General features: G+C 49.5%; 5 protein-coding genes across 5 annotated transcripts; 2 read left to right on the top strand and 3 right to left on the bottom strand.

The window, feature by feature from the left end:
- Positions 1 to 229: 229 nt before the first annotated feature.
- On the top strand, positions 230 to 2,923 carry TGAM01_v200666 (hypothetical protein; the record flags this gene model as incomplete). The annotated part of the gene is made up of 2 exons (XM_024548603.1): positions 230 to 301; positions 392 to 2,923. 2 exons carry the CDS (start codon positions 230 to 232, stop codon positions 2,921 to 2,923), a joined length of 2,604 nt encoding a protein of 867 aa, XP_024406614.1.
- A 2,428-nt stretch (positions 2,924 to 5,351) lies between these two features.
- Positions 5,352 to 6,131, bottom strand: TGAM01_v200667 (hypothetical protein; the record flags this gene model as incomplete). The annotated part of the gene is made up of 1 exon (XM_018807526.1): positions 5,352 to 6,131. The coding sequence occupies one exon, from the start codon at positions 6,129 to 6,131 to the stop codon at positions 5,352 to 5,354; it is 780 nt and encodes a 259-aa protein (XP_018659336.1).
- Positions 6,132 to 6,652: 521 nt separating this feature from the next.
- Positions 6,653 to 8,710, bottom strand: TGAM01_v200668 (hypothetical protein; the record flags this gene model as incomplete). Its single annotated transcript, XM_018807525.1, has 1 exon — positions 6,653 to 8,710. One exon carries the CDS (start codon positions 8,708 to 8,710, stop codon positions 6,653 to 6,655), a length of 2,058 nt encoding a protein of 685 aa, XP_018659335.1.
- A 1,050-nt stretch (positions 8,711 to 9,760) lies between these two features.
- TGAM01_v200669 (hypothetical protein) lies at positions 9,761 to 11,266 on the top strand (the record flags this gene model as incomplete). Its single annotated transcript, XM_018807524.1, has 2 exons — positions 9,761 to 10,004; positions 10,068 to 11,266. 2 exons carry the CDS (start codon positions 9,761 to 9,763, stop codon positions 11,264 to 11,266), a joined length of 1,443 nt encoding a protein of 480 aa, XP_018659334.1.
- Positions 11,267 to 13,495: 2,229 nt separating this feature from the next.
- Positions 13,496 to 14,398, bottom strand: TGAM01_v200670 (copper homeostasis protein cutC; the record flags this gene model as incomplete). Its single annotated transcript, XM_018807523.1, has 1 exon — positions 13,496 to 14,398. The coding sequence occupies one exon, from the start codon at positions 14,396 to 14,398 to the stop codon at positions 13,496 to 13,498; it is 903 nt and encodes a 300-aa protein (XP_018659333.1).
- Between the last annotated feature and the right edge of the window lie 405 nt (positions 14,399 to 14,803).

Here is a 14,803-nt window from a genome sequence, read left to right on the forward strand (position 1 = left end):
CTTTATGCTATCGAGGGACGCTAAGAAAATCGCCTGCCGATGAGAGGTTCAGAAGGTCTCTCCCCCACATACGCGCTAGAGACGCGCTAGAACTGGCCCGTTAAGTGCCATTGAGCTGTTGACTTTATCACATGTAGCGAACCACTGTCTTTTAACACATTGAATACGCAACTTCACATCATCAGCTTCGGTCGGCCGCCATTGCTGCTGAAAATGCCAACCGCTGGCAATGGCCCACGCCGCAACTCTTGGGGCTCTCACTGGAGAGCTCATCGAAGCTGTCACAGGGCTTCCTAGCAAGGTGGGGAGGAGGGGAACCCGTGGCTATCTCGCGGTAGCTTCTGAACTTCATGGACTGGAGGAGCTGACTGTTTGAATCGCGTAATACCAGACAAGATCCAGGAGATACAAAGAGCTTTACGATGCCACCTTGGCGACAATCAAATCCCAGGCATACCTCCGCACGAACCAGTTCGAGGTACAACACGCTCTCGATGGACTGGAAGAACGCTTTCGAGTGAACAATCGAGATGACCTTGCCGACGAATTCCGCAACAGCTTGGATCGACTGGAGGCGCACGCCACCAAATGGCACCCAGAAATATTCGCTCTGCTCCTCGGGCTATCTGACCAACCGACTTTCAAGACGAAGCTCAGCGACCTTGACGCTGTACGATTGCGCGAAGAGCAGCAAAAGGAAACGTTTAGCTGGGAAGAGATCGCTCGAGAAGATGGCTGGGATGAGGACGAGCTTTTATGGCAGTCGATTGATTACGCGCAAGAATCTGGAGACGAATCTATCGAAGACGAGCCGGACGAAACGCCCATAGAAGCCACGCCATTTTATACCAACGATGTCGATACCAATCTACATAAGAAGGGGAGGACTGCCGCCGATTGTGTCGTTCAGCCCGAGGACACAGAGCTGCTGAAAGCTGTGCAGTCGACGCAACAGTGGCGGATTGAGGTACCCCAGAAAGATGATATAGGACTTATCCAGAAAATTGTCATACCAGAGACACAAGTCGTCCGAGAAGTTCTCTCTATGCTGCAGGGCCTGAAAACGACCCTTTTTAACGACACCACCGGCTTACCTGAGCCGAATTTCCACATGCAAAATATCGCCTGGGAGACATACAAGGCCGTGATACGCAACATTGCAGATTCTGGCCGGCGAATTCTGCTACTTTGGAGGTTTGTCAGCCATCCACAGGTCATTCCGCATCTTCAGGCGTTTCAAGACTGCATCACAAAACGGCTTCGAGATTTTGACACAAAGCTCTCGCAAATAGAGGCTCGCTTTGCCGCCCCTACGGGTGAGGTGATGTTTACCTTGCTGTCGGTCATTGGAGAAATCACACCATGGCTGCAACCGCTTCTCATCTTGTCCGACATCATCGCACAGATTCAGGAGACTTCCAGATCGGATACGTTTCGGTATTTGGAGCTCCTTTACGATGAAACTACCCTGGCTCAGATGAGAGATGACATGGCTACCTATGAATTTCTTGCCCGAATCTTTCTCGAATGCTTTCAGGTATATATCCGCCCGATTCGTCACTGGATGGACGAGGGGCGTATTTCATCTGAAAACGAAATCTTCTTTATTGTCGAAAGACCGATAAAAGTACCCATGAGCCATATATGGCAAGACCGCTTTAATCTCCGCCAGACCGCTGACGGGACATTACATGCCCCAAAGTTCCTCAAACCTTCAGCGCACCGAATATACAATGCCGGAAAGAACATTGTTGTGCTGCGGCTCCTAGGCAAATATGAGCTAGGTAGCTCATCCGCAGCTGAAGAACCATCCCTGGATTTCGAGCATGTCTGCCCGGAAGGGCTTGGTCTGGCTACATTCCCTGATCTTTTTGGTGCTGCCTTTAACCGATGGATCCAGAGCAAATATCGTAAGACTTCTACCACTTTGAAAGATGCTCTTTTTGATATGTGTGAGCTCTCATCATCGTTGGATGCATTACAGGCGCTGTATCTCATGTCAGATGGATTTGCCACTGCATCGTTTGCAGATCACTTATTCGATAAGCTGGAGAACCTGAATCCGGTTTGGTATGATCGCTTTGCTCTTGCTGGAACTGCACAAGATGCCTTTGCGCTGCTGCTTGACACGAGCCGCTTATCTGTGGGTGTTAGTGTTCAGGGCACACGTATGACTGTATCAGACGCCCGAGGTTCGATTAGAGCGGCCTTGCCATATGTTATGGTGGATTATCGACTGGCATGGCCAATCCGGATTGTTGTTTCTGAAGAGAGTATTGAAAACTATCGATCCATTTTCATTTTTCTATTACAGCTTCGACGGGCTATCCATGTCCTGCACAAGCCTAGGATTCTGGACAATTTCCAGACCGATAACCCTCTTTGGGACGAACGTGCTTTGTTCTACACTGCTCGGAGCAAGTTACTGTGGTTCTGCACAACTCTTCAGTCATACTTGGCAACGCTCGTCTTAGAACCTAATGAGAGGGTAATGCGGCGTGATCTCTTGTTGGCTGAAGATGTCGATTCGATGATTTCGGTGCACGCTGCATGTTTGGAGCAGATGATTGAGCAAGCCTGCCTGGGGAGCAAGCTGGCACCCATACGGGAGCGGATTCTGGATATTCTAGATCTCACTATCAAGTTGGAATTAGCAAGAGAGGGAAAAGCTGCGATGGACGGATCCGAGCCATCTCACCTGTTTAGACGGGAACATGAGAGCACAGAGGGGGCAACAACAGAAGATGGGCTAACCAGCGAGGATTATATACCTTTGCTGGAAGAGATTATCGCCGACTACAACAAACATTTAAGCTTCATTTGCTCAGAGCTGAAAGGCGCTGCGAGGGCCTCGAGCGATACTCAGTCTGCGAAATGGGACATTTTGGCAGATATGCTGCAGGCGGGAGACAGAGGCAAGTGATGCTAGGCGAGTGAAGTTAATTCTTCAAGTATAATAGATCAAAAGTCCCCGAAATCCTTTGAATCTTGAATGACGAATCATGAATCACGCGCAAGTTTGTCTGCCCTTGATTGGCGGGCGAATACGGACTGCAATAAATGCTTAGCCTGTATGTACTGTTGGATCTCGGTTTACCAAAGTTCCCGTTTTCAAGTGCTTCAGCCGTCGTAATCGTACCACCCCCGCCCGCTTTTAACAAGCTTGTGTTAAGCTTATTCTCGCATCAAAAGAGAAGGCCATTCTCATCACCTTCTACGAACGCATCTCTCTTTTGTGATCGGTCTGAAATGCCCTGCTAAGAACAGCGCGATAGCCGCGAACTGTCAGTAATAGTCCACAGCCATGGATGTCGATGAGCGATCACGCCTGCTCCCTGATCAGCCTGACCGAGACCCGGAACATGTACCAGCAGCAACTTCCTCACGCTCCGAAACCAATGCAGCATTTCCACGTCGGCATCTAATCTATTGCATCCTCATCTTCATCATATCGTTCTTGGTCGTGTCAAGCTCCTTTTTGCAGGTGATTCCGCTCTTCGACCTGCTCATGCGCAATGTCTGTCACCGTCTGCATCCAGAGTATGAGCCGGGCAGCCCTGGATGCTTCTTTGATGGGGAGGTCGGCACAGAATTGATGCTGGTGACTCGATTGAGCTACGTGTTCACCATTCTGCCGGGCATCTTGACTGCTGTTCCGTATGGATTCTTGGCGGACCAGTATGGGCGAAAGTTTGGGCTGTTCCTGTCCATCGTGGGCCTGGTCTTGGCGCAAGCGTTCAATATCATCGTCTGTAAGTATTCTTGTTTCGTGAGCCGAGTTCAAACGGCGATGGTGAATATTGCTGTGATTTTCAGTGTTTATCTAACGTAAAGTCTGAAAGACCTTTGGCCCAATGTTTTCCACTACCGATTGACATGGATATCGCCGTTATTCATGTTTATTGGAGGCGGGTCTGTCGTCCTCTCGTCGATGCTCTTCTCGATGCTATCAGACCTTGCACCCGATGCCCACCGGTAAGAGAACTAAGCAATTTTACAGCTGATATATTTTATTGTTTACTGATTATATGCTTTTCAACTTTCAAGCACTACAACCTTTTTTGGTATTGGTGTCTCATGGCTAGTTGCCGAGTTATTCGTCTTCCCCTTGGCTACGACATTGAAGTACACCAATATCTGGCTCCCAATCTTCATTGGAATCAGTCTCTACATCCCGATTATTGCTATTGCGTTGTTTCTCCCGGAGACTCTCCACATGAGGGCGTTGCTGGATGACGTGGCGCCGGATCTGGCTGAGGCTGCTCTCGCCAACGAGGAAGAGCGTGACGGAGATGAGAACCACAACAGGCCCTGGTGGACTCGTTGGCGGCGCTCGTTTACTGAGGGCTTGCCTAGGTTTCAAGAGGCTACTGTTTCTGTTTTCTGGGGCAATCGGCAGGTCGCATTGTTGTTGCTGACCCTACTGGTCACGTCGGCAGGAAAGAGTGCGGAAATTATGCTCCTCCCATATGCGAATTGGCGATTTGGATGGGATTGGCTAAGGGTTGGTCTTCCTTTCTCCTCTTTGAATCTGAAGCCCAGTTTGGGAGGACAGTCATGGCTAACCACCATTATCCGTATAGGCGGGAAATTTGATACACTTCAAGGCTGGTTTTAGTGTCATATTGCTCTTACTTGTCCTCCCAGCGGCCAACTACTTTCTTACGATAAAGAGGGCGATGCAACCGAAAAAGAGGGATCTTCTTTTTGCACGCATTGGCTGCATTTTGATGGTTGTGGGCAGTCTCGTTGTTGGTCTCGCTCCGACGAGCAGCCTTATGCTAATTGGTAAGAACAAGGAAACAAGAAACCCTCTACATCTGAAGACCAGCCAATCTCTTTCTTTTTGAATCCATTTTCCCCCCCAATGATATACATCGGATTCCTGGATGATCTGCTAACGAAGACTGAATTGCCAGGTCTTGTTATCTTGAGCTTCGGGTTCCCGTATGGCCTTATTCTCCGTGGTCTGCTTTCGGAACTGGTCGACGGGCAGCACCGCGGTCTACTGTTCGCTTCTGCAGCCCTGATGGAGAGTCTGGGCGGTGTCATTGGCAGGCCATTGATGGAGGTTTGTTTTAGAGGCGGTGCCAACGCTGGTGGAGTGTGGACGGGTCTGCCGTTCTTGGTAGCTACTCTCTTTATTGCCCTTGCGGTGATAGTTTTGCGCTTTGTTCGTGTAATGTAGTGCGTTCTGCTAGCAGTACATCTTGGGATAGTTATCCGGATAGCGAGACGGGCTGACATGGCCAACGACACATCAAGAAACAGAGATTTAGAGGGCAGCACAGAGATGCCCTTATCTATTTTATCCAATACCAATTGCATTTCATCTTGTGAAGGCCCGTCTTCTATGTGTAGCCCTTGTTTAGCTGATCTGCAAGAAACTTCATAATGGGAAACATTTCTTCTCTGTCTCTTGGCATGGCCACCTCTTTCCTCCTCCAATTAACCACCCTCACTTCTTTGAATTCTCTCTTAACCGCATCCGCCTCATCTTCATCCAGCTGAACCACCAGCACTGGAGTACTGCTCTTTTCACGACTGCTCAACGAGGGGATCATGGATGAGGGCAGCGGACCGCCAATCGAAACGACGCCTTTACACGTCTTTCCGAGTTTCTGCTTCGTCGCATCGTCGCCATCTGAAATGTCAACTATGCGCTCGACAGTTCGCAGCCGAGATGCCAGTCCTAGAGCCAAGGAGCCGCCCTGTCCGAACCCAAACAAGAGAATGTCGTTCATTTCCCATCCGCACTTTTCAATCAGCGTCCCTTTGACCAGCTTCTCCATGACCAGCCTCGACGCCTTGTCGAAGCCCGGATCGGCGTCAATGTCGCCCGTGTTGGTGTCCATGCTCAGGTCGTCGCCCCAGTGAAAGTTCTGGCCCGCGGCAGCGTCGGGAAGAAAGGCCGCTGGGAGAGGAGATGTGCCGCGGACGGATATGGCGAGGACGCCTGGGAGAGAGACGTTGCGGGCGAAAGTGGCGAAGGGGACTTCGTGGTCGCCGAGGCCGTGGAAGAGGATGAGGATGGAGGTTGTTGACTCGGGCGGGTTTGGGAAATGGAGTTTGTGGGGGAGAGTGGAAGAGAGAGGGGAGAAGTCTGCTTCGGTGGGTATTCTTGGAGGCATGGTGAGTTTTTATTGACGAAGAATTGGAATAATGAGGTTGATTGCTGAGTTGCCACTTTTTTGACGATTGTGATGATGAAGCTGTCATGAGTTGTATCCCAGATGACGATAAACCCAGAAGCGATTGCTAACTATCGATTGAAATAATTCAAATGCAACTGTGGATATAACAATAAAAACTCAAGTATTCTGGTCGTTGCGGTTGCATGATTCAAGATGAAGAAGGTGATGTTGTAAAGGTAGGTACTCGTCAATCCGCATTTACGGCGCGGAGGCATCTCGGAATGGAGCATTGTCCCGGCGCCGGAGGGTCCCACTACCAGCTCGTTCCAAAGACGGGCCGGAAGGTCCAATCCGTGCAACTAGTTCAGATATCGTATATTTTCAGGTATCTTGATAAAAGATGGAGAAACAACTACGCGTATTCATTTATGCAGTTTGCTTCTATATACTTAGCTCATACACCAGACGCAATTTATCCAACAGCAAACGCAGATATCAACACAGCAACAAATGGGGAATCATCGTCGAACTACTCTATGGTCGTCCTCGCTCCTGGCCTTGACCCGCGACGGCCCAGCCTTCATCGGCGTCCACTCACCCTCCGCCGACCAGATGCCGGCCTTGGTATAATCTCCGCTCGAGCTCCCCTGCATGAATGCAAATCTAAAGTATTCTGGCAGGTCTAGGGTGCTGTTTCTGTGCCAGACAAAGCTGTCTTGTCGGTCGATGATGTCGTCAAAATATCCCCGGAAACGCTCTACGTCATTGACTAGAATGCTGATGCCGTCGTAGGCATTGCCCGAAGGCTGATTCCAAGTGAATGTGATGTTGGACATGCTGTGCGCACCCTCGCCAATGTGGATTACTGGTTGAGGAACGGTTGGCAGCAGTGTTCCCTTTTGTGCGTCTCCTTGGAGAGCTGCAGGCGTCTCCAGCACGGGATCAAAGCCCCAGCGGGCAATGCCATTGATGAAAAGACCAACCAAGAGACCCTGATATAGCAGCGACGGTCGTGTCTGCAGGCTTGTGCCCGGTATCAGCAAAAGGGCCAGGACATAATGATGGATGCGCAGTTGAAGCCCCGGCAGGGTCAAGGAGATGATGATGCCGAAAATGAACAGGGCGTACAGTTTAATGTACTTGATGAAACGCCCCTCTTGTCTAAAGAAGAATACTTGTGAAACGGCAATGCAGAATATGACGATGACAATGACGGCCAGCGCTGCCCGGGCTCCCGGTTGCTGGTCGAGGTCATGCTTGTTGAGACGCTGGATGGGAATGAAATCCAAGGTGTAGTTGGTAAGAGCGCCAACCCAGCAGGCGCCCAACCAGAGGACAGTCTTTTCGACTTGAGCAGTCAAGTGATTGAGCGTGCGGCGGACGCCCATCTTGTCGTACATGACCCATGCGCAAAACATGGCAGGCACATATTTGCCCAGAATATTAGAGAACAAATCGGTAACGGTCGAGTGCCCGGGCTGGTCGAGCGACATGCCGACTGCCCAGAACAAGCCAGTGAATGTGGGGAAGAAGAAGAGCGCCGGATTGGCCGTGAAGAGCGACAGAACGCTGGTGAAGACGACTGACAGAGCCAAGATGGACCATCGCGAATCCTTGGCTGTGCATTTGATATCCGGAACGAATCGGAACGATAGCGGAAAGTAGGAATCGAAGCTGATGCTCTGGATGCCATTTCGCTGAGAGCTGATAAAGTCTTGCTGCTGACCAACAAGCTCGACGACGCCACAGCCTCCCCTTGAGTCGGAATAGAGGCCGGCGTGGACAGCCGAGGCGCAAATGTACGAGTCGCCGCGATATGTAGCCAGCTCGGGATGGACGTCGCTGGACGGTCCTCCAATCACCAACGACCGGTAGATAATCTCCTGGTCGCCAACTGCTCTGGGGTTCAGGACGTGGTAGCTGTCGCACGAGGCCGGGCATTGGAAAGCGAATCCACTGCCATTGAACGGCCTGCAGTCGTTTCCGTCCAAGCCGCACCCGTTGCCCGCGCTCCAGTATGTATCACCGCAGCTGATGGGCTGCGACTGGCCCCAGCCCGCGACGGTAGAGGCAATCGTCTCTTGGCGCTTGACCAGCACGAAAGTGATGAGCCATACGGAAAAGTAGAGAAAGACGGTCCAAAAGCGATAGGCCTTGGGCAGGAATTGCTCCACGAGGAACAGCGGATATTCCTGCACCACCGGGAACAATGGCTTTATGCGGTACGGCTGGGCGTTCGGCGGACCCTTTGACCATTTGCCAATTGCGAGCAGGACTCGGCGGACGGGATAGGGAATCTTCTTCCAGCGCTTGGACGAGCGCTCGTCCTGGATGAAGCGCGGCGTGGGCGCATTGCCGTCGCTGCTGCTGTTGTCGTCGATGACTTCGAGCGCTGTGCCGGGGCTGTTAGTCGCAACAACGACGGGACTCGGGCTTTCCAGCGGCGCATCAGGGTGGTCAATCTCGGTGACTGTGCTAGTTCCAGCGCCAGCGCCGGTGCCGGCATCGTTGCGCTCTGTGTCGTCCTTCATGAGTGGTTCCTGTTCATCGTGGTAGGGCTCGAATGGTCTCACCATGGCTGACGAGCGCTTGGGGAAGAAAAGAGAGAGAAAAGAAAAAAGAGAGACGCTCGTACTCGTTACAGATCCAACTGTAACGTAAGCTCGCAGCGGGCAAAATAACGACTATCACCGCTACTAAACGGGCTTCAGATGGACGGCTCAGCCTCTAAATACAGGGGATATGGTGGGTCGAAACAGACAATCGCTCCGGAAGCTCGGGATGTCTGGAGATGGAGCGTCGCAAGGACGGAGTAAGCGGCACGCGGTTTAGCTTGCGTACTGTGATTGGGCAAATCGGCGCTCATCACACGCTACTGTGCTTAAGCTCTCTGGCTCTTATAACAAGCAACAAAAATATCGCGAATCGCAGATCTCTGGTGATGGTCGTGTTTGGATGTGAAGTTGCTATTGAGCAGCGCTGAAGCAGACAAAGAGCTCAGATGACGCTCTTGTTGTCTCAGACATTAACGCTGTTTCGGGTTTCTTCTTCACGTTGACGGATCCGTTCAGTGACGGCTAACCAGATCCAGTTGGAGAGCGGACAGGAGACGTTTATGAATACGCTCGTTATGTCTGTGGCGAGATTAAGCATTATTTGGATATTATCTTGATTCATCTCGCCAAGCAACGGAGAGACATCTAAGCGGTATTTGAGGCTTGGCTGCTGCTTTATTCTAACATAATGTCTCCTGATATTGGCGATGTGAGAATATCGCCCAAACAAGGCGCTTCTATAAAGGGTAAAGCGCTAGTACTAACTATCGGTTGAATCTCGGTAAAAGATAAGCATAACGAAGTCGCGGATGTGCCTTATCGGTCTGGGGAATGAAGATGGTGTGGCTATTCACAGAAAGCTCGTGTGATTCAACATTCATCGACATTTTTGCTTGTGCGTTTGAGGACTTGTTGCAGCAACTATAAAATTTACAAGCGGCATTGATAATATGCACCGTGGCGTTTTATAGACTTTATTATACATAGATTCAACCGCAATCTTTTAGACTAACTTGTCTAGTTTTTTTTTTTCTATTCTATATCCAACCCTGGAGGCAGTGGCGACTCAAAATGAGTGATCCAAGCCTGGAGAATTCTGCCAACATGTCTGGCCGAAAGATATTCGAGCTGATAACCTCTGCCGCTGCCGATGGATCTGCAGCACGGCTTGGAAAGTTGTCTCTTCCTGGCAGAAAAGCCATCGAGACGCCGAATTTCATCGCGGCCACCTCTCGTGGATCACTACCTCACCTCACTCCTGATAATTTCAAAAGACACACCGCTGTGAGCGGAGTTTACATGGCACTGGAAGAATGTGAGACAAGCAAACTTTCATTTGAATGAAGCAGTAAAGAACATGTCTAACTGTGATTGACAGTCATCGAGAAAAAGGAACCTCCTGTCCAGCACACCCCTGTTGGGGAGATTTCACGTCGTCTGCATAGCTTTACGGCTCTACCTTCAAGTACAGTTTCAATATTGGGCCCTCGAAGATGTGCGGCAGTTGCAACTCCTTTTGGAAATACACCAAAGACAATCACCGTCTTCACATCCACTGGCTTCCGCAATGTAACGATACCAGAGTTTACGTCCTGGATTCAGTCACTTCAACCCGATATTGTGCTCCCGCTGGCCGACCTGCCGAATCCTGGCGCAACCCCTTCGTCCAAAAAGCTCGCAAGAATGGTGGATCGGACAGAAGTGTGGTTGGGTGAATTCTTTGACCGCATGGCGTTGTCCAAATCATCAGATTCATTGGGTAGCTTGGTGTTTGCACCAGTGCTTCCTGTGGACTACCCTATTCAATGGGACTATCTCAGGCATCTGTCTGAAGATGTAATTGATAAGCTGTCTGGGCTGGCAATGTACGATACAAACAACCTTCCGGACCTTGTCAACTACCCTTCATTAGCACCTCTTCCCAAGTTGTCCATGGATACTCCAAAGACCCCACAAGAGGTCCTCCGTCAGATTTCTCTCGGCATCGACATTTGCACATTAATGTTTGTAAACAGCACTTCCGACGCCGGTGTGGCCATGACATTTTCTTTTCCGCCTCCCAGCGTTGACAAGGTCCAACCGCTTGGAATTAACATGTGGTCTCCCGAGCATAACGCGGCCGTTGCGCCCCTGGTAGAAGGCTGCCAGTGCTATACCTGCACAAAGCATCACAGAGCCTATCTCCGCCATCTTTTAAATGCAAAAGAAATGTTGGGCTGGAATCTTCTGCAAATACACAATCATCACGTTGTTAGCGAATTCTTTGCTGGCATTCGCGAGACTCTCGGCAAAGGAGAGGCTGTATTTGAGGATGCCGTGAATAGATTTGCCGCTACTTATGAGCCTTTATTCCCCGAAGGCACGGGAGAACGACCTAGAGCGAGAGGATACCATTTCAAGAGCGAGGCTGGCTCGGAGAAGATTAACAAGCCGGCCTGGACAGATTTGGATAAGGGGGCGGAAGTTGAGATTATGAGTCTTGTGGAGGATAGCACGCCTAGTAGTGAAAGTCATGTTGTGATACCGGCGGGGGCGATTACTGTAGAGGCAGCTGCGGCGGCGTTGAGCTTGAATTAGACTATACGTGCATGTGAATGAAGAACTAATAGAACTATCTGTCGATTTCACCACGGTTGGTAGTACAATTAAAATAGACATGTCTAATACTACCTAGTAGACTCCACAGTGGCAGGGATATGCATTTGAAGCCTAGGCTATTACCACCATGCCGGCTGTAGTTTTCTTTGGCAAGCGACTGCTACTTGGCGCCCCTACACCAATATGGAGATTATGAATTACCCGATGAACTGTATCAAAGTCGCGATTTGAATCTATCCAAACCGCAGCAACTATCGCCTCGGTGGTGGAGGCACCTGTGGTTCGAGCCACAGTCCCTTTGAGCGATCCGGGTAGACGAACGAAACGATCCATTTCCCATTTGCTAAGGATCTTGCTCAAAGCAGTATTCGACGTCTCCGCGGCACAGATTTCATGGCAGCCCTCTAATGGTTTCAATGAAAACAAGCTCCCGTTAACATTCGTTTCAGCCCAGAAGTATTGAGATCTGGGTTAAACATTGATAAGACTTACGGCGAGTTTTGCCCCCTACGATGCTATCGTCGATTACGACTAGCCTAAGGACAGCATCGCCGATCATTGCCAAGGCTTTATTTCCATGCTTTCGGGGGTTCTCTTTGGACAACGATGGAGTTGAACCATCGGCGTGAAGAGCCTCATTGAGGAGCGTGGGGTCTTTGAAATGATATTGAAGGATATTTTCAATGTCTGTAACCGCCATATTGAGAAGCTGGCAGAACAAATAAAACTGCCAGACTTGGGTCCCTGCAAGAAGAGTAATAGAGACTTTATGGCTAGATAGCAGCTGGGTATCATTGATTGACCAATTTTATCTCCAAAACCCTTCTCCACAACTGGGAGCCTTTGTTCCTTTGTATCATTCTTCTTTTTTTTTTTTTTTTTTTTTTTTTTTTTTGGCGGCGGCGGCGGCGACAAGGTTATAGCCAGCTGCGGCTGAGAATCCTGTCATTTGACATAGAGCAAAAGCCATCATACCTGCGCGTCCATTATCGTTCATAATTGCAAGACAATCATTTTGTGTGGATGCTTGAGTCCATTTGTATGGTTCACCTCCAAAGATATACTAGTACAACCTCACGAGGTGGAGACCGTGATTAACTTTGGCAGATCCGATCTACTTCATGTGGCTGAGTGGTAGTTTGATCTTAGAATTTTGCCAATTACTCAATTTTGACGTCAGATGATATATAAGTCAATGAGAATTTACTTTAAACATGGCCAGAGTTGAATATGTGCCAACTCGTATGTCGATATCTCGGCTAGCCGTGTAGTCATTCTCATAATCTAAGCGTCTACGCAATAATATTCTCTTCAAACTAACGTGAATAGCTATTACTCGACCATACAGGTAGCTAAAAAACACCAGAAACAATAGAATAGAGTCCACTTGTGCTACGGGTGATGCTAAACCAGGCCTCTGCCCTTATAGTTGTCATTCTGTCCTCATACGCGACGTGGACAACACCGAGTGCATCCGCCAAGGTTGTATAACACGGCATACTTTTCTGCATCTTTGGCTTTCTCCATCCTTCCCACCAATGCTTTAAATGCTTCATTCTTGTTAGGTGTGGTATATACACGGATGTCAATCATCTCATGTGTACTTGTTCGTTGACTCAAATCTACTAGTAGGATATGGCTGAGTTGCTGTGTTGGCACCAGGCAACTATAATCGGCTCTGCCGTAATTCCATACCCGGGTAAGTAGGTTCCAATGACAGCACGTTGTAAATAATAAAACTTGAGAAAGAAAGTCTTTATATATTTGATGACATTTAGGCCTTTTTTCTATTCTTTAAAATATGAAATCAGAAATTTATCTGGCCTAGACAAATTTGAAAATCTTCCCCCGTTCTTTAATAGTTGCCATGAAGCTATCGATTCTATTTCTGGAAAATCTGTTGGTATGCGGGTATCAATGGAATCGCCTGTAATCTTGCTGTTGAAATCGAAGAGGAAAGAAACATAGTCAGGTCGTTATATCATCCTCTAGTATAAAGACGAGAAGAGAGGGGGAGAATGGTAAAGAAATAGTAAGCCAAGTTAAGCATACGAAAGAATAGATATAATAGCGAAAAAAACAAATGTCGTAGATCATGCTGAAATTGACAAAGAGGATTGAGTTGAGATTCTGCGCAAAATGGTGACTGCTCGCGGCTTACTGATAGAGGTGGGCATAGTGTTCGCGCCAATGGTCGGCCGGGGACTTCTAGCTTGGCTTGGTGTTGTTGATCGCGGACACAATTCCCTTGAGCTGGCGCCCGTCAAGGTCCTCGAGCCTGCGGCCATCGTTGTCGACCTTGTCGGTCAGCGAGGCAGTGTGAATCCACACATTCTTAGTGCCGTGGACTGAAAGCTGCGCGACCGTCTCTCCCACGTTGCCCCGGCGGACACCGCCTCCCGCAATGACTTGGAGGCTATGGGGAATGGCGCGATGGCAGATTGCGTCAATTTTGTGAAGATATTGGGAACAGTTGCCCATCCCTCCAGAAGTAAGAACACCATCGAAGCCGCATTGAACTAGAGCATCGACGCCCTTGGCCCAGCGTTCGCTTGCAGCAATTGGGTCGAAGGCGCGGTGGAAGACGCAGGGATAAGGGCGGGCAGCGTCGACGAGTATCTTGCAGCGCTCTTCATCGATGGTATACTTGAGATCTGGATATTTGGCAAGAGTCGAGGGCTTAGTCTGGCGCTTGAGCACCCCAAAGACGAAACCGTCTCCACGAATGGGATTCATGACCCCAGTGGCTTTGAAGTCAGCGATTGCCTGTAGCATGAGAGCGATTTCATCATCGGTATAAATGAAGTCTTGGAGTTGATGGTCTTCTTGCTGAACTGGCCTTTGCTGACCTTCTTCTCCACCAGGCGAGACGACGGCGCGAGGAGGACCGCGAGGACGGATCATGATACGCACGGCAATTTCGAGCTGCGAGGCAATTGAAGTCAGCTCCTTGACGGGAGGTGTCAGGCCACCTGCTTCGTACGAGCCTGGGGCATTCAGCTCGATGCGTTTGGCGCCCAAATCTTGAGCTTCGAGACCAGAAGCACCGCTGAAGACTGCAACTTCGCAGTTGAGTCTGGTGGGCTGTCCAAGGTCAATTGGCGTAGGCATCTTGTGAATCGATGGCGTAAGAATTTCAGTATGGAGATGAGAGTTCCAATTGTGGTATGTCAAGATCAAGCTGGAGGAGATGGTAGAAGTGGGTAATTCATATGGCGGTTTGAGGAATTGAAAGTGGAAGAGCCTGAGGCCACTTCTTGCTTCCAAGAGAGGAGAAGGTGAAACAAATTAGAACAATGACATCATCTCGCCTGGGATACAATGAACGGTCAATTGAAAAAATTATCGTAGACTATTGTTGAGCGAGAATGGCAAAGGCAGCAATGTTCAACATTGGTTTTGCTGCTAATAAGCTATTACTATGGAGAGAGAGCCAAGAAAGGTGGGTTGGGGTTGCGAAGCTGAGGCGGGGGAGGGGCAAGCCTTATCCGATAAGGATTTTTTTTTGCCGGCTCT

This window comes from Trichoderma gamsii (assembly GCF_001481775.2).
Source record: "Trichoderma gamsii strain T6085 chromosome Unknown Scaffold_2.2, whole genome shotgun sequence".
NCBI classification, from domain to species: Eukaryota; Fungi; Ascomycota; class Sordariomycetes; order Hypocreales; family Hypocreaceae; genus Trichoderma; species Trichoderma gamsii.